Genomic DNA, 19,518 nt, shown 5'->3' with positions numbered 1-19,518 from the left:
TGGGGGTGCTCTTGGATCCAGAACTGTCACTTGAGGCACAGGTGAACTCAGTGGCAAAGAGCACCTTTTATCAGCTTAGGTTGATATACCAACTATGCCCTTATCTGGACAGAGATAGCCTAGCTACAGTTATCCATGCTCTGATAACCTCTCGCTTGGATTACTGCAATGCGTTATATGTGGGGCTGCCTTTGAAAACGGTCCGGAAGCTTCAGCTGGTACAAAACAGGGCAGCCCGTTTACTAACAGGGACTGGCCGGCGAGATCACATTATGCCAGTCCTTTTCCAGCTTCATTGGCTGCCAGTCCAGGTCCGGGCCCGATTCAAAGTGCTGGTATTGACATTTAAAGCCCTAAACAGTTTGGGGCCAGGTTATCTGAAGGAACGCCTCCTCCCATATGTACCTACCCGGACCTTAAGATCATCTTCAGGGGCCCTTCTCCATGAGCCCCTGCCAAAGGAAGTGAGGCAGGTGGCTACTAGGAGGAGGGCTTTCTCCGCTGTGGCACCCCGGTTGTGGAACGAGCTCCCCAGAGAGGTCCGCCTGGCACCTACACTGTACTGCTTTCGTTGCCAGCTGAAGACCTTTTTATTCACTCAGTATTTTAACACTTAATTTTAACTTAAATTTAAATTTTACTGTTTTAATTCTGTATTTTAATCTTATAATCAACTTTGCTGTGTGGTTTTATCCTGGTTGCGCTTTTTATACTGTATTTCGTAATTGTGTTTTTAACCTGTTGGATGTTTTTTGTGGTTTTAATTTTTGTGAACCGCCCAGAGAGCTTCGGCTATTGGGCGGTATAAAAATGTAATAAATAAATAAATAAATTTCATCCTGTTGTTTTCAGCCCAGCACTCCAGCCTATCAAGATCACTTTGAAGTTTGTTTCTGTCTTTCAGGGTATTAGCTATCCCACCCAATTTTGTGTCATCTGCAAATTTGATCAGCGTTCCCTGCACCTCCTCATCCAAATCATTAATAAAAATGTTGAAGAGCACTGGGCCCAGGACTGAGCCCTGCGGTACCCCACTCGTTGCCTCTTCCCAGTTTGAGAAGGTTCCATTGATAAGTACTCTTTGAGTCCGATTCTGTAGCCAACTGTGAATCCACCTAATAGTTGTTCCATCTAGCCCACTTTTAGCTAGTTTGTTAATCAGAATATCATGGGGCACTTTGTCAAAAGCTTTGATGAAGTCAAGATATATGACGTCCACAGCATTCCCATGGTCCACAAGGGAGGTTACCCAATCAAAAAATAAGATCAAATTTGTCTGACAGGACTTGTTCTTGACAAATCCATGTTGGCTTCTAGTGATCACCGCATTGATTTCAAGGTGTTTACAGATTGACTTCTTTATAATCTGCTCCAGAATTTCCCAGGGATGGAAGTCAGACTGACTGGTCTGTAGTTCCCAGGTTCCTCCTTTTTGCCCTTTTTGAAGATAGGGACAACGTTAGCCCTCCTCCAGTTGTCCGGCACCTCACCCATCTTCCATGATTTTGCAAAGATAATAGACAAAGGTTCTGAGAGTTCTTCTGCTAGCTCCTTCATTACTCTAAGATGCAGTTCATCGGGCCCTGGAGATTTGAACTCATTCAAGGAAATTAGGTGTTCTTTGACCATTTGTTTATCAATCTCAAACTGTAATCCTGCCCCCTCAACTTCTGCTTCACTTTTTCCAGGGGGGTCATAGACCCGCTTTTGGGAGAAGACTGAGGCAAAGTAGGAATTGAGCACTTCAGCCTTTTCTTTGTCATCTGTTATCAATTTGCCATCCTCATTAAGCAGTTGAACCACCATTTCTTTCCTCTTTCTTTTACTACCCACATATCTGAAGAAAGCCTTTTTATTGCTTTTAGCATCCCTCGCTACTCTCAGCTCATTCTGAGCTTTAGCCTTCCTGACGCCATTTCTGCACTTCTGTGCCACTTGTCTGTACTCTTCTTTTGTATCCTGGCCTTCCTTCCACTTCCTATATGTATCCCTTTTTGTTTTCAGGTCATCTCTAAGCTTTTTGTGGAGCCACATTGGTTTCCTCTGTTGTCTTCTATCTTTTCTCCTTGTTGGAATTGTTTGTAACTGTGCCTTTAAAATTTCCTTTTTTAAATACTCCCACCCATCCTGCACTCCTTTTCTCATTAGGCTCATTTGCCATGGGACCTTACTTATCATAGTTCTGAGTTTATTAAAAACAGCTTTCCTAAAATCCAGAGTATGTGTATGCCTACACTCAATTTTTGTCTCCTTCATAATCAAGAATTCAAGTATGACATGGTCACTTTCCCCCAGAGTTCCCATAACTGCCACTTTATCCACTAAGTCATCCCTATTGGTCAATATCAAGTCAAGGATTGCTGATCCTCTAGTTCCTTCCTCCACTTTCTGTAGGAGAAAGTTATCACCCACATATGTCAGGAATTTCTTGGAAGGGCCGCTTTTGGCAGTAATGGTCTCCCAACAGATATCAGGGTAATAGAAGTCCCCCATCACTACTACATCACACTTCACACTTCCTTAAAACACTGGCAATTTGTTTCTCAAAAGTTTCGTCCTCATCTTCTCCTTGATTGGGTGGTCAGTAGTAGACTCCGATTATCATGTTCTTCTTATTCCTTGCCCCATTTATTTTAATCCACTGTTATCTCTGATCAATGATTCCCCTTAGGATGCCAGTCACCCTCTGGAATGGGAGGGGGAGTGGTGCACAGAGGAATCCCGTCTATCATCTCCAATCCCTGATTAGAGAAAACAGTGTGGATTCCTCTCCCTGCTATCCAACAGGGGATGGGGATTCAGGGAGGGGATGGGGATTCAGGGAGGGGGTGAGGATTTGGGCCAGGGGGCTCAACTGATGCCCCCTTGGCCAGATGGGCCAGCCTGGTTGGGGCAGAGGATCCTCACCTCTGCTTAAGCTATTGTTCACATCTCTCACAGTTTCAGGCATCATGTGTCTTATGGGCAAATGCAAAGGAATATGTGATTGAGAGAGAGAGAGAGAATGAGAATGTGGGCACCTGTAAGTATTCATGCAATTAATATAATGTGTGGTTTGACATTTGGAGTGAACCTCATGCAATGTGAAACATAGCTTAAAATTAAACCCTCTTTTTGAGTTCCCATTCTGCTTGCTATCACATCTAATTATGGAATCAGGAGAAAGGATATCATCTCGCCATTGTATCTTCACCCCTCAGCAGCAGCCAATTATGTGGGGAGCAGCATGAGGGTATGATGTCACATCACAGACTTCCATAGTGTCATATTTACAAGGAGAGGAGAGAGAACTGCTTTCATCTGCAACTCCATAGGGTGAGCGTCATGTCTAGTTCTTTTGCCCCTTCAAGTCCAAATTAAAATATGTAGATTTGAAGTATAATCTGGGCTGTCACACTTCTAGGGATGACCTAGGATGACCTTAATTACTCTGTAGACAATAAGGGGACTGAGAGAATCAAATAGTCCATCAATCCTCAACTAGCAAGAAGAAATACCTGCCAAATAACATACAAGTAATCAGTGCTATTTGTTCACCTGGCAACCAACAATAAACGTAAAGGGGATAACATTTAGATGACAAATAGTCTATAAAGGGAGATGAAAGGGAAGATTTTCTTTCTTCTGTTAAGTGTTTGAACTTCCATCTCCATTTTTCATATCTAAGAGACCTAAGCTATATGGATAGCCTTCTACTTTTTATTCATGGCTGTTTTATTATTCAGAGAAACATAAAATCCAAACCTACAGTACAGTATATATAATAATTTCTTGCTTTATGCTAAAGAAATATGCACCACAGCTTCAAATACAACAAAGCATTTTGCCTATTAATAACAGACTGTATTGTACAGGTGCTTTGAGCTCAATTTTTCTTCTCACCTTTCAGAGTTGCTTTCTTAAGTACCTTCATTGCATAGAGCTGCCCAGCATCAGATCCTTTGATTTTTCTCACTAGAAATACCTGCAAAGGGGGGAGGGGAAAAATCAAAGGGCAATCAAGTAATGTACATTTAAATTAATGGTATTTGTAGAATTTGTATAATGGAAAGTAACACTGCTGGCCTTTATTATTATTATTATTTATTTATTTATATAGCGCCATCAATGTACATGGTGCTGTACAGAGTAAAACAATAAAATAGCAAAACCCTGCTGCATAGGCTTACATTCTAATAAAATCATAATAAAACAATAAGGAGGGGAAGAGAATGCACCAAACAGGCACAGGGTAGAGTAAAACTAACAGTATAAAAGTCAGAACAAAATCAAGTTTTAAAAGCTTTAGGGGGGAAAAAAGCTTTAAGAAAAAAAAGCTTTAGGCCTTCTGATTAAACTTCAAGGAAAAATGTATCTTTCCCCCTTCTCCATTATCACCTTAGTAACAGGGCCAGCCCTACCATTAGGCAGAGTGAGGCAGTCACCTCAGGGAGCAGATATTGGGAGGTGGCAGAAAAGTGTTGGAAGAGAGAGCAATGTGCCATGCAGCACCTGCTGTGCCCTCTAAGGTAGCCTGCTGCCTTCTGGTGTTTTGGAGGATGTTGTTCCATCCCCACTATTGAAGTAAAATTCACCTGTCAGCTCTGTTGGCTTTTGTATATGAAATGGGAGGGGGGATGCTCTTGTTCTTCAGCTCAAGCAGCAAAACATTGTGGGCCGGCACTGCTTAATAAACTCAGGACAGGGAAGGCTTCATTCAAAACCTAATGTTTCCCCAAAGGTTCATAAATTGCCAACTTATGAATCACCTCAAAAGAAGGAAACACCTCATCAAAAAAGAGGACAAAAGAGGGCTGTGATTTGCCATAAAATTTATCTGTATAGATGCACATTTATTAAGTTTCATTGTAAGTGAAAACAGAAATACAGTGTGGTGTAGTGGCTAAAGTGTTGGACTGGGAGTCTGGAGATCCGGGTTCTAGTCCCCACTCAGCCATAGAAACCCACTGAGTGATTTTGGGCCAGTCACACACTCTCAGCCCAACCCACCTCACAGGGTTGTTGTTGTGAGAATAAAATGGAGAGGAGGATTATGTATGCCGCCTTGGGTTCCTTGGAGGAAAAAAGGCAGGATATAAATGCAATAATAAATAAATAAAATACAGTACATCTCACTGTAGTGTGGAAGACTGTGATCAGGTGAACTCTGGGCCTGCCTGTTCAGTCTGCTGTTGAAGTGTTAACTGTTTATAGGCAACAGTTCTTAATGTTCTTTATGTTTACACTGGAATTGGACTGAACAGACTTTTAAATAGAGGATGTCTTTAAGTAAAGGATCATACCCTGGCAGCTGTTCAGACTGAGGACTGCCCTGTATAAAAGAGAACTTCTGGCCACCCTACATAGGAACAAGAATCCTGATACTGCAAGGGAACCCAGGATCATGAAGTCCAAACTCTCTTCCTAATAAAAGGCTTCCCCCGTGTATTAGCTCTTACAGATTAAACTACATAATCCAGATTATATTGTGTTGAGTAATAGGACAGCGAGCTCCAGATGACAAACTAGATGCAAAATCTGGCCTTAATATTCCTTCCAGAGGGCAAAGAATTTATATTTCTTCTTCTTGCCGAATATGGCATGAACAAATTGACTTTCCCTAAAAGAAACATACACCCAACATACCTTCCTAGTCTAGTGCAATTAGCAAACATTTAGGCTCATTTACAATAAAAAGCTGAAAATGACATTTTTGATAGCCATAATAAAAATACTGTAAGTCCGAAAAAGTTCAGCTTGGGGGAAAGCCACCATATTGGAGAACGGGCAGCTTTCTATCCCAAAACACACATATTTCCAAATCTAAACACGACTTACCTGAAACTAATGAATTGAATATTCTTGCATTCAAATTGATTAGAATATCTTGGAAAGAAATTTTGAATAAGATTTTAAAACCTAGGATTTTGGAGGACTTTCTATATATTTATCATGGGTGTTAAAGAACTATGCCTAGTTTTTCTCTTAGTTACTGCTTCCAGAGCGGATCTGCCTCTAGTAATGGTACATCCAAACAGTTTAATATATTCTGTCCACCACTCTGCCGCTAAGATCATCTTCTTGGCTCGCCGCTCTGACCATGTTACTCCACTTCTGAAATCTCTTCATTAGCTTCCAATTCACTTCAGAATCCAATATAAACTTCTCCTGTTGACCTTCAAAGCTTTTCATGGTCTAGCTCCTGCCTATCTCTCCTCTCTCATCTCACACTATTGCCCCGCTCGTGCTCTTCGCTCCTCTGATGCCATGCTTCTCGCCTGCCCAAGGGTCTCTACTTCCCTTGCTCGGCTTCGCCCATTTTCTTCTGCTGCCCCTTACGCCTGGAACGCTCTTCCAGAACATCTGAGATCCACAAGTTCAATCACAGCTTTTAAAGCTCAGCTAAAAACTTTTCTTTTTCCTAAAGCTTTTAAAACTTGATGCTGTTTGGACTTTATACTGTTATACTGTTAGTTTTACCCTACCCTGCGCCTGTTTACCCTACCCAGTGCCTGTTTGCATTCTCTTCCCCTCCTTATCGCTCTACTATGATTTTAATAGAATGTAAGCTATTTACTGTTTTACGCTGTACAGCACCATGTACATAAATGGTGCTATATAAATAAATAAATAAATAATAATAATAATAATAATAATAATAATAATAATAATAATAATTCCCTGCTGGAGTGGGGTATAAGTGTGTGTGTTTTGTTAAAATATGGATTGAATTTTATTACCCCCTTGTTTGTTTGACATATTTATGAATTCTGCATTTATTAACTGACTTGGTGTTTAACTCTTGAGCTGAAGGTTTGTTTATAGGTTTCTTGCAGTATTTTCATTGTTGGATCATTTTTCATATTGCTGTCTTTTGATATTTTATTTGATGCTATTGTATTTGTTCCTGGAAGATGATGTTACCTGCTTTAGGCTTCTTCTTTCTTTGGGAGTGGCAGGGTGGGGGGGAGGGAAGCAGGGTACAAATAAATGATAATGCTTGTGCAATTTTCAGGTTTTTTTATTCTAAACTTCCAGGTCAAATTCTCATTTCACTGGGCTATGCAACTAACTTTACTTTGAAAACAAAGTAGATATTACTGTTACTAAAATACTGTTTTTTAAGTGTTTACAATGAATAGTAAAAATATGAAGAATTATGGTCATAAATGTATTATAGCACCAGTCTCAGTATGGTGTAAGTTGACAATTTTACTATTGGACTATGATTTCACTACAACCCTACATTTACTATAATTATATGTTCTGTAACTCATCATCCAGAAAATTGTCCAGTTCTATTTCTATCCACAGAAGCCTGTGTGGTTTGCTCGCAGCATCACATGTCATCAGCATCACTTTCATTATTGGGAGAAACCCCCTTGATATACACTTTTGTTGGGGCTTACTTATAGGTAGGGGAGTATAGGATTACAGCTGAAGTCTAATTTACTGCAAGAGAATGAGACATATACTAAACTGTCTCTCAACAGGATTTAGAAGTGCTTAAATTTATTTGGATTGTGCTCACTTTATTTTTAGGCAATGTCTTCAAACATTGCCCAGGTTTTTCTAAAATGTATTAAAATGTTGACTATTATTCATATTAAAATTGCCAAGAGAAACTTAACATCAAATGCAGTGGGCTATAGACAACTTAATAAAAATGACTACTCTTTTAGGAGTGAGACATGTTATATTATGGGATATGACAGTCTATGGGGGAAGGGAAGTCACTATATGTTATGTTGGTCTTCCCCAAACTGCCATGATGGCTGGGGATGATGGGAATTGAAGTCCAACACATCTGGAGAACTTCAGGTTCGGGAAGGCTATGCTACCCAATCTCACTTAGCCTTGCCAGTCTATAGCTATAGAAAGCAAGGCTATGAACTTAAATTACTAGTCATTTCTCAGCTGTTCCCTGTAACATTGGGTAATACTGCATTTGGTTGTATTCCCCTCAAAACAAATGAGTCAAAAAGGAACACTCTGTGCCATTTAAGAGGACATGGAAATAATTCTCAAACCCACAGAAAAATACAACAAACGAATATGTACTCCACTATTGCCTTATTATTCATAGGGAGAATCATCATCTGCAAAAGAGTTCTTATAATTCCATCAACTGAAAGAGTGTGGATTTCTTGAATGCAGGAAGATTCAAATATATATTGCACTAGAGCTTGGCACACTAGCTATCATATCTGACATCGTATAGCAAACTGAAATGGCTGCAGACTAAAGAGGAGCAAATGTGTTGCTTATCATAGGGACAGGTTTTCAAAGAGAAACTATGGTAGAAATCAGATGTACCTACAGATTATACACCCATGATCCCCAGGATCCCAGCCAATGCCTTTCTTTCAATTTTATGGGTTGTATCCAATGATTGTATGAGCACAGGGGGATGGAAGAGAAAGACGGGTTGTGCAGGTGCCTTCTACTCACACAGCCACTGGATACATACCAATAATTCTATTAAGATCTGTTTGGGCATGCAACTAAAGCCGGAGCAACATACTACAGGTAATGCATATCCCCCTCCCCCTTCTTCTCTCCCCCTGCCCCATAACATTTAATTATGCAAAATCTCAATGTCGCCATGTTGTGAGTTTCCTCATTACATCTCCACTCAGTCGACTACTTCTCACACAGGCTGACAAAATTTGCAATGCAATGACATCACAGCATGTGTTTTGCTTTAGTAGACAATGTGAAGGGAGAGTGCAAGGGGAGATGACATGGAGCCATGGCTTTGGTGGCAGCTGTGCATCAGCCATAGTGCTCCTTTTGGCCAAAGTGGCTTAATGACAAAAAAAAGAGAGAAGGCCTTATTGTACTTACAGATAGAAGTTAAATGGTACCTGTATCTTTAAGAAATGGGGGGGGGAGAGATGCATCTTCTTCCAGTGCAGGGTCAGAATATGCATCTCCCTGCTTTGGAAGATACCTGGAAAGGAAGCACAAGTCACTGAAGCTTCCTCATTTGTTTGCTCTTAGCAACTCTGAAGAGGTTATGAGGCTAATGATCAAGTTACTTCTTGCATTCAGAGCTGGTTCCAGGTGCCACTGCAACAGATTACACATTGTAAAAATCTTACCTTTCCATAGGAGCCTTGCCCTAATACTTTCAGCAGCTCAAACTGTGAAGGGTCTGCTTTTTCAAAACCTTCCTTCACATGATGGCTGATGTCTATCTCCTTCACAATGCCTTCTTCCTGTGAATAAGAGGGGAACAAACCAATGTACAGATCTTAGCACGGCGAAAACAAATTGGATCGCTTATCCTAACAGCTATCACCTTTATTCAGTTTTCACTCGGAGACTAAAATTCCTGCTTGTAAAACTATTAATTTCATCTCTCTTCTTGCACAAATCTTTTTGTTTTGCCTGTTAAAAAAATTGAGTTGTATCCAATGTTAGCTCTACTTAGAGTAGACCCATTGAAATGAATGAGGCTTAAGTTAGACCAACATCAGATTCAACTCCAGGAGCAGGGGAACCCAGTTGAACTTGAGTGTGACTTGCTTCTACCCATGAAATGTGAGGATATATCACTAGATAAAAAGAGAACCTGTAAATTGAAACAGCAGTCAGTTCCTGAAAGCTTCTGGGTTCAACAAGGTGTCTGTCACAAGTCTCAATCTAAAGAGAGGTCAGCAGGAAAACAAGGAGAGCGCCACTGTCTGCTTTCTGTCAGCACTCACAGATGCAGCAACACACACACACACAAGCAGGCTTTCTCCCTTTTACCTCCACAAGTCAGAAAAATCCAGCTGTTCAGCTTCCCATGCTGGATCAGTTACTGTTACTTTAAAAATGCCTGCTGCTGGGGACATGCAACCTACTGCCCTGGTACAGGGCAGTAGCTGCCACATTCTGAGCAGAAGGGATATCTTACAGAGTGCATTGCACAGAGCAGAGACACAACAGCAACTTCCAAACCACAGGGGAAAGAAACTAAATGTCAACACTCCCAAACCCCAACTCTATTGAAACCTTTAGGAACAGGGCAGAGGAGAGATTGACTGCTGCAGGCTGCAAGAAAAAGGGATTGCACTCGGTACTTTTTGAGCAACTAGTGGCTGGCTATATTATTTATTCATAACTGATTGCTTTGGAAAGTTGTAGTGCATTTGGCTCTGGCTTATGCATTATTGATAATTAATATCAATTGATATTGTGCTTTAATGATTGATATTGCCTATTTTGTAATGAATGGAAAATGTTATAATGTTAGTACTGTTGAAATGAATTGCTTGGGTTGTTGTTATTATGCTTTGAAATGAATCCACACTAAATTGTTCATTGCAATGATGTATTGATAGGTATTCTTATTTTTGGATTACAGTTCTTGTGTTGTGAGCCATTAGAGCACATTATCTATAGAAGCAGCATGGAAATTAAAGCAATGATGGTAGTGGTAACTGTCATGTTTCCCAAAACCTCCTGCCTTATTGGGAGGCAATAAAGAGGTCTGCCATGTAATCCACAAAGCTTTATTCAGGCAATAAACATCTCTTCCCACCTGAACAGAGTCCAACCTCTAGGAACTTTCCTCTAGGCAAAACTATGCAAACTAAGTGAGACAATTATCCTTTCAAGAATAACGGAAAGCCTTTTCCCAGAACACTTTAACTGCAAGGAGACTGGTTCTGACTAGCTCTGCCCATTTTAGTCTGCGGCATACTCTAGGATCAGCTAGCCTTGAAATGCCCTCCCCTCGGAAGAATATTGATTTCCCACAGACTGTGTGTTGTTAACGTTTCCAGAGATAAGGTCTGGCGAAGGTTCATTCCCAGCTGGTGAAGAGCCCGTGAGAGTCACCTCCCCCACTCCCCATATAGGCTGGTATGTTTCTGGCACTGTCTGTTCTGCTTCAGAATCTGATTCTGATTGATTGCCTGAAACTCCTTCCCCCAGCCTAAGGGGAGCAGGTCTAGTCATGACACCAATGAGCAGAAGCTCATTTCCACCATCATCATATTGGAAAGATCCCAGATGAAGGCCATAGTTTGCCTTGGGCTCAATTGCCAAGGCTGGTCATTTCCACATGAAATGTTATGCAGAATTCAGTTATATCTAATACCTTATGCTGATTTGTGGGAAGCCAGTTTATTTATTTATTCATTCTAATGAACAATTTTCTTATCTTTAAAGTTGCAGAGATATGTTCATTGTTATTATTATTATTATTATTATTATTATTATTTATATAGCACCATCAATGTACATGGTGCTGTACAGAGTAAAACAGTAAATAGCAAGACCCTGCCGCATAGGCTTACAATCTAATAAAATCATAGTAAAACAATAAGGAGGGGAAGAGAATGCCAACAGGTACAGGGTAGGGTAAGCGGGCACAGGGTAGGGTAAAACTAACAGTAGAAAGTAACAGTAGAAGTCTGCACAACATCAAGTTTTAAAAGCTACTCTGGAATTCTAATCTCTCTTAATAGAGTTCTTATTTATGTACGTCCTACACATATTTTTATGTCCGGTCTTTTGGAGTTCATTATCACCACAAGGCCACATCCTTTCATAATAGCCTGATTTGCAAATTGTGAGATAGTTAACTTAAGATTTTCCAGGTCACAAAATTAATTATAGGTTAACTTGGGGTTGTTTAACCCATGATTAATATGGAGTTTTTGGGTTTGCACATCACAGAGCAACCTCTGATTGGGCTGATAGGAGGTTGTACATTCAAAATGGCAGTGGCACGTGGCCCTGGCAAACTATGGATTAATTAACACACAATTCGCCACTTTTACATGCAAAGTGGATCACTGTGTAACCAACTATTGAAATGTGGAACCTCATTGTAGTCTACTCAGTGGAGGCTCGTGGCTCCGATTTCAGTGGGTCTGTGAATCCATTTTGGGTTTTAGTCAGAACCAGCCAGAACAGAAAAGGAGCTATCCAAAGTGCTGAACTTAGTTTGTGGGTCAGTTCCAGCACCTTGGGTAGCTCCTTTTGTGTTCTGGCTGGTTCTGATTGAAACTCAGAATGGATTCACAGCTCCACTAAAATTGGAGCCACCAGTTTCCACTGAGTCTAGCTCAGCCTTCCACAATCTGTTTCCCTCCAGATGCTTCAGACTACAAATCACATCCTGCCCCAGCCAAAATGCTGGGAGTTGTGGTAAAAAAATCTGGACAGTGCCCAGTTGGGGCAGGCTGGCCGAGGCAGAGGGCCTGCTGTGACCTGAATCCCACTTGCTTGGGAGTAATCAACAGCCACCAGAAGCCTCAGAAGTCATGCACCTTCAGATGCTCTGAAGTTTATACAAAGAGAAGGTCATTTTGCAAAAGCCAAAAAGTAGCTTGCAACAATAACTAGTGCAGAGACCGCTTAGAGCTCAGGCAGCGTGTTTTTTTAGGACCAAAGTCTAAATATTCCAGTAGATTACAGAAACTTTCAACATGTTTATGTAAATAAGTTGATTTATGTAGCTGTTCCTTGTGGAGCCATTTAGCTAATTGCCTTAACCTAGTAGTTCTGTCAAGGCAGTGAAATTTGAATTTATACTATTTCATTAAAAAAAATGCTACAAAATACCTTCCATCATAAATGCTCAATTAGCAGATTTTAATTTTAATGTATTGCTCAAAGTAAACAAAATGCAGAAGAACTGTGAAACTGGATTTTAGGAAACAGGCCTCGTAGTATGCGGAACTTTGATGTGTGTCATAGTCTGAAAGATTCTCTGCTCCTTCTTGACAGTTCTGTCAACTTGGTATCACTAAAATTAGAAGCGTTTGTTACACTCTCAAACTAATTAGATCTTAAGGCGCTCAAGTTACCATTTGGCTATCATTATTCATTAAATAAACAATTATACTATATTAGGCTGCAGTCGTATACATACCAGAGAGTAATTTCCAATGAACTTAACAGGACTTATTTCTGAGTAAACATGCATAGGATTTCACTGTTTCAATATCAGTTTCCTAAATATTAGTCAATGGGTTGGACCCAGACATAGTCATGATTAGAAGAGAACCACTGAGTGAATAATAACGACTAACTTGTTCCATTGATTTCAATGGATGTCCACTAAGCATGGCTAAATCTGGATCCAACGTAAATAAAATGTTTGGTAAATAAAAGCTATCATTGCTTTTGTATAATGTAAATATAAAAAACTTCACCATTATAATATTATAATAAGGAATTAAAAAAGAAATTAAGAAGTGCATCCCATGTACTTCAAATAAATCATACTGGATTACCTATATGCATGACACAGTGACTTGATCTAATAAAAATATTTAGGGAGTCATCCAATGCCATGTGGCAGGGAATTCCAAGAAGCTAACTCGCCCGCTCCTTCTTCCAGCAATCCCTTGAAAATGCTACAAAGAGCATCAGAGGACCTTCCTGAGTAAGATGGGCTGTGGGGTGTGTGTGAGAGAGACAGAGACAGAGAGAGAGAACCCCACCAAAGTGGTTGAGGTACCTTTTTGAGTGGGAGATCCACCTGTAGAAGGTATGTCCACCTTATTTGGGGATCCCTCAGTGCCACAGCTGGCCTCACTTAAGAAGGTCTCCCAATACTCTGAGAAGCTCTGCAGGCTGTCAGAGGATGGAGGTGGCAGGGAATTTAGCTTTCTGGAACTCCCTTCCACCAGCACAACATTGGATGTTGATTTTAGTGTTTATAAAGAACTATTTTTGAAATGTTCAAGGTGTGTCACATACATTAACTCAGTAATTCTTATAACTACTTCCATACTGCCTGCCAGAGATGGTTGGCTAAAGGAAAGGGGGAAATCAGCATAACTCAGCCTAGCTGCCAAAAACTTCAGCAATTAGTCTGATTTCACCTGGTCTCCCAAAAGAACTGTGTCACAAGAAACTGATGCCTTCAGAGGTGTGTTTTATTGCACACTCGTTACCGGGTGTTCATGGATTTTCACAGGTCCTGTTCATGACATTGTCTGCATCCTGCATGCCTCCTGCCCCTTCTAGCTTTCTTTACGTGACCAAAAAAAAAAAAAATCCCAGCAAGTCCAACTTATTTTTTGAGATGGAACTTGCCGCTATCTCCTGTGTGCAGGAGAAGCAGCATGATCAAAATTGTCCACTGAATGGGCCACGTGCATGTTGTTTACTTCCTCTTTTGAAAGAAGAGGTAATGAGGAACAAAAGCATGGGTGGAGAAGTGACAGTAAGGAAACATGATTTTCCCTCATGTGATGACACTCATGGACTGCTGCCTTCAGACACTGGGCATTTGGGGACTGCTTGTAATGATAAAAATGTATTTTATCCATCTGGTACTATTTTGCTAGAGCACTAAGTAAGAGCAGCAGTTTCTTGTGGCCTTTGCAATTCTCAATAAATCATAAGACATTCAGATGAAATTGGCAAGACTGTAATTTGAATCTCGGGATCAGTCAAACAAAAATGAATGAAACTGCCAAAAGAGGCACAGAAAGACAAAATGCTAAAGGAGGATACACAAAGACCCAGACTCTATAGCAGGGGAGGGCAACTTTAATGAGTCCAGAGGCCAATTCCTGTAACCCCTCCTTGCTGCTGAAATAACAAACTTCCAGGCATGCAATTCTGCTTGAAAATATGCTACATGCTCCCTACATGCCATGTTTTAAAGGAAACTAGTCCATTTTTACTTATTTTTGGCCACTGCCACTATACTTCTGAATTTCATTGGCAAACCAATGAGATATTTTGCTGCCATTCTGCCAGATTTTGGCAGTGGCAATGGGGGTCAGAAAGGCTAGGGGGCTTATGCAGTCCAGTCCTATTCAGGCATTTGAAAACAGTGTTGATTAAATACACAAGGAAGGAGAGTATGCTAGCCCATCCCCTCCATCATCACATCCATTGCAGAGAGCAACTTTCTGAAGCAGAAATCCTCCTCTGTCCGTGGAGGTTTTCCACATGATTTGGAGCACAATTCCTGAATACCTCAAATGGCCTTATGTTTACACCCAAAATGCCTTATGTGCTTTTTGCTAATTCATATATTGTAAACTGCATTGAGTTACTGTGAAACAGGCATGGTACACATCTTGTAAATTCTTCCTGAAGAAGGAGGTGGGAAGTGGACTGACACTAAGGCCACACCATGAGTTAATGGCTGGCATATAATTTGAATCAGGGATTGCTGATTTAGGCCATGTCTAGACCTCCCGGCATTCCGGGAGGGAAGGGGGAGGATCTTGCGATTTTATGATCATGAGATCCTCCCCCTCAGGCCACACGTGGTGCTCAATATCCTGGGAGGAAGAGGACGTCGCACCCACCATTTTGTTTTTAATTGAAAATGAGAGCACGAGCGCTCCAGCAATCTAGGTAGATTTTGTTAAAAAAACCTCCCCCTCCCCCCCTGAAGAGCTCTGTGCCCCATGCCCGGTTCCCAGCTCCTCGTGTTTACTCTCAAGGAGCTGGGAAGAAACTGGGATGGCTGCCCACACATCCCGCGGTCTCAGGACAATCCCGAGACTGCGGGAAAAGTCGGGATTAAAGCTGTCCCGGCTATCCCGGGGAAAGGGAGAGATCATCCCTCCCTGCCCCCAGGATCCCCTGTGCGTCATGTGGACACACAGGGATGATCCCGGGGTGATCCCTCATGTAGACATGCCCTTAGAATTATCTTCCTCACTCTGTCAAATTATTTCTGATCCTTTATTTTCCATTTCATACTCATCACCAACATGAACATTTACAGATAAGCCAGTCAGCACAACTCCAAGATGATTTTCCATTGCTCTCATCATGTTTCTCCTTCAGGTGAGCAAACATTTCCACTTTCTTTCGTGGGACCCATGAGTATTCCTATCTCTTCAAAGATGTTCTGCTTTACCACTTGTACAAATTTACTGCTCTGTAACCTGCCTCTTTTCTTTCACAAAACTGCTACTGCATTGCAGCTGCATTGGACAGATCACGGAGCTTCTTCAACTGCTTGAAGGTACCGGGAGTAGTCTGGGCTTCTTGAGGGAGGTAATTCCTCTTGCAATGAGGAGTGAGAGGGTGGATAGATCAGCCAAGTGTTCTATTTCTATTTCTTCAGACATCAGAGAGGTGACTTCAGTGTAAATGGGTCACTAAATCAATATAACTCTAGTCTGTCATGAACAAAGCTGGATTAACCTTAAAACAAAGTAAGACCTCAGCTGCTGTCTTAAGCATACTTACTTGAAGTCAAAGGCATAGGTTAGTTCTGAGTAATCATCCATAGGATTGGGATGCGTCTATGAGCACGTAATTGAAAAACAACAAACTCTTAGTCTCAGATACAGTGAAATCATTCATGAGGAGAGCCTCAATCAAAACTGAGTCAAGTCAAAACTACCATACAGAAAAGGCCAGAGATGAAAACCAATTTAAATGAACATTTTCCCCCTAAACATAAGACCTCTTGTGACCAATGTTGTCTATGTCCATCTACACTCAAAGCGTGCTATTGTCCTAGCCAATTAAGTCAACCAATAAGCAGCTACTGTGCTATGGCATGTAGCTCTTTGTGCTCAGTCTCTTTGTGGGGATTTCATTTCAGCAAAGCAACACAGTAAATATCTTTACTCTCTTGTTGAAATAAGAAATATATTACACTAAAGCATCATCTAAATAAATCACTCTCTATGATGGGTAAATGAAGTTCAGTCAAGATCAACAAGAGAAGAATAAGCCAAGGCAGAATAAATAATTAGCTCTGAAGATGGAGGAGCTAGTGAAGGAGAACTTCTCAGAAAGGTGTGTGTGTGTGTGTGTGTGTGTGTGTGTGTGAGAGAGAGAGAGAGAGAGAGAGAGAGAGAGAGAGAGAGAGAATGGTTGAAAAGAAATGGTATGTCATGATATGCCTTTGCTCTTTTTCAGTACAATATCATCATCTTGGTAGTCAAATAATGACCAAATCATAACATTTCCCAAAAAAGCAACATTAGCTATTGATGTGCAGTTCATGACCTGTGACTAAATCTGGCCCTTCCATGATCACCAGCCATTATGCTGCAGAGCTTACATTTCTGACATCAGCAAGTAAGAAAGATGGCAGAGGGAAAGGCTGTGGCCACTTGCCTCTGCTTGTTGCACAAAACTGGCCATCTGGCCAATCTAGCTGCTGACCACTGCTGTACATTCTTACCACTTTACGAAAGAAAGTATTGCATGGACTGCCATTCTGAATGAAGAAAACAACTCATACTTTTAATTATAGCAAAGGCAGGTGTTTATTATGTAATGTTTGTTGATGACAGCACAAGTAGAGGGGGAAATGTCACATATACACCACACTGACAGATTTAAAGTGAAAACTGGGTGTCACTGCCTGCTGCAGCTAATCAACAAGATGAAATACAAGTGGGGCAATAATTATCCCTGCTTAATCATCCAGACTTGTCTATCACCTCTTCAGTATATATGAAGAGTTGCTAGACTTGTATTTCCTGAGTATTTAGCAATGAAAATAATGGCAACTCTCAGTTGGCAAGTTAAAGGTCTATCAGGAGTGTGTGTTGTGTGTGCGAAGGCGGCGGCGGCGGCAGCGGGGAGGATGGGACGACAAGCTAATTTCAGTGGGTTTTGGATTGGGCTGTGTTTAAGGGGAAAACCCCAGGGTTTCCCGGGGGGGGGGTTGTACATCTTCCCTTTCTGGCCCATCTGACTATAATCCAGATTGACAACCAGTTTTCCTGGATTGCCACTGTGAGAAGAGAAGGAGCTCCTGTTGTCCCTGTTTTCTGAGATCTATTGCCCAACTAGAATAACCTCCCAAATGGAAGGCTTCCACCAGAACACATTGAGTAATTGAATATTTTATCAAAGTTCCTTTTCCTCTCCTCTTTTTCTTTTCTACATTTGGTGGTGCTGCCTTCTTTTTTCTTTTATTATTACACTTACATCCCACCATTTTTCCTCTTGCAAGGAACTCAAGGCAGCTTACATAGTCCTCCTCCTTTCCATTTTATCCTCACAACAATCCTATGAAGTAACTTAAGCTGAGTGTCAGTGACTGACCCAAAATCACCCAGTGAGCTTCATGGCCAAGTGGGGAATACAAGCAGATCTCTTGAGCCCAGTCAAACACCCTAACCACTAAACACACTGGTTCTCTTTCTCCATCTTCTCTACTTCAACATTCCAAACGTACGCACCAGCCCAAAGGACCCTTGTTCTAGGCCAACAACTGGGAGAGGGGTGAGCAAGCGGCACACTTTAAAGGCCACATTTGGCCAAAAGACTGCCAGTTGCTGACCCACTAAACTAGAAAAAAAATTCACACCTTGCCTCTCTCTGCCCCTCTGGGGAGTAGTCTCTGTCCAAACTTCAGTCCCAGAAAGGACATGTTCACTCTTCCTTTTCAGAAGCAACGTCTATTGATCCTCAGGCTACTGATGAATGTGTAAGAATTTAACCCTAGTAAGATAGTTGTCTCAAAGAGTCACTGCCTGCAGTCAATCCCTTTAAAATATCCTCATACTTGGAACTACTAGAATAGAAACAAAATGACAAGGAATAAAATAACGTCTTTTAACAGGATATTGAGGGAGTGGTACAGCATTCCTTGTGTTAAGGTATTTTGATATGTCATCTTGACCTGAAAGACCCTCATGAGGACAGTCCGCAGCAGCTTGAGACTTCTCAGAACATGAAGCTTTCAACTAATCCCAATTAACCCAAGAATTCCCAAGGTCAAGGGTATATAGTTCATACAGAGCGATTAATAATATTCAACTAATCTATCCAAAATGGTTCATTATTCAGGAAGCCCAAATTATTCAAGACCTCAGACGGGTGACTAAGGGGTAAACTAGACATTGTGATAGCAGGCCCATGTGTCACACTTGGGCTACACCTGATGTCCTATAAAAAAGAGGGCAAGAGCAACTTAGGGCGCCGCATGAGTGAACAGAGTGAACTCTTCCACTGCTCTTGCATTTTTCCCAAATCTGCTTCTCTCAAGCTATTTTTCTCCCAGTGGGATTTTGAGAACAGAAGTTACCACCACTTTATAGAAAAATGACTGGGGAGAAGCAGTTTCCAGGAGAAAACCTATAGGTGGGACAAAAGGTTCAGCACCCACCTGCCATGCTGCACTTAAATTTCTCTCCTGCCTCCACCTAACTTTACAGGAAATAGGCAAAACCTGCACTGTGGCACACTAGCTGTGTCACCATACCTTCTCATTTTCTTGAGAAGTATAGCTCACAAAAGAAGATTGTTCTCTGTTCAGTTTTGTGGTAGACAGAAGACTATGGAGTAGCATCAATGATGTCTATAGTTTTAAAGATTTCAAGATAATTTAGAACTTAGACTGGAGCACATACATTCCATGATTTGATAGCCTATAGCTATGAAGTGATTTATTTTTATTTTATTTTTAAAAAGATGGCTTTCTTACAATCATTTCAAAATTACAGAATTCTCTCGTTTGAATAGTGTTTTCTCCTAGGGTCCCTGTGGCTACCATTATCATGTTACCTAAGTGTTTGTTATGATGACCTAGATCAGGAAAAGAGAAGACAGGGCTTAGTCACAATTCTAAAATAAGATGGCAAAGAC

The 19,518-nt window shown here is 41.0% G+C and overlaps 1 protein-coding gene across 1 annotated transcript in view; it reads right to left on the bottom strand.

The window, feature by feature from the left end:
• Window positions 1-19,518, bottom strand: part of RPS6KA2 (ribosomal protein S6 kinase A2) — a 148,535-nt gene that overhangs the window by 80,673 nt on the left and 48,344 nt on the right. The window contains exons 2-3 of the mRNA XM_063124454.1: window positions 9,084-9,200; window positions 3,883-3,964 (exon numbers count right to left, since the gene is read on the bottom strand). Coding sequence (XP_062980524.1) covers window positions 3,883-3,964; window positions 9,084-9,200 — 199 coding nt within the window. The remainder of the gene's footprint in view (window positions 1-3,882; window positions 3,965-9,083; window positions 9,201-19,518) is intronic.

Source organism: Elgaria multicarinata, chromosome 4, assembly GCF_023053635.1.
Source record: "Elgaria multicarinata webbii isolate HBS135686 ecotype San Diego chromosome 4, rElgMul1.1.pri, whole genome shotgun sequence".
NCBI classification, from domain to species: Eukaryota; Metazoa; Chordata; class Lepidosauria; order Squamata; family Anguidae; genus Elgaria; species Elgaria multicarinata.
This window is presented reverse-complemented; position numbering and strand designations above follow the sequence as displayed.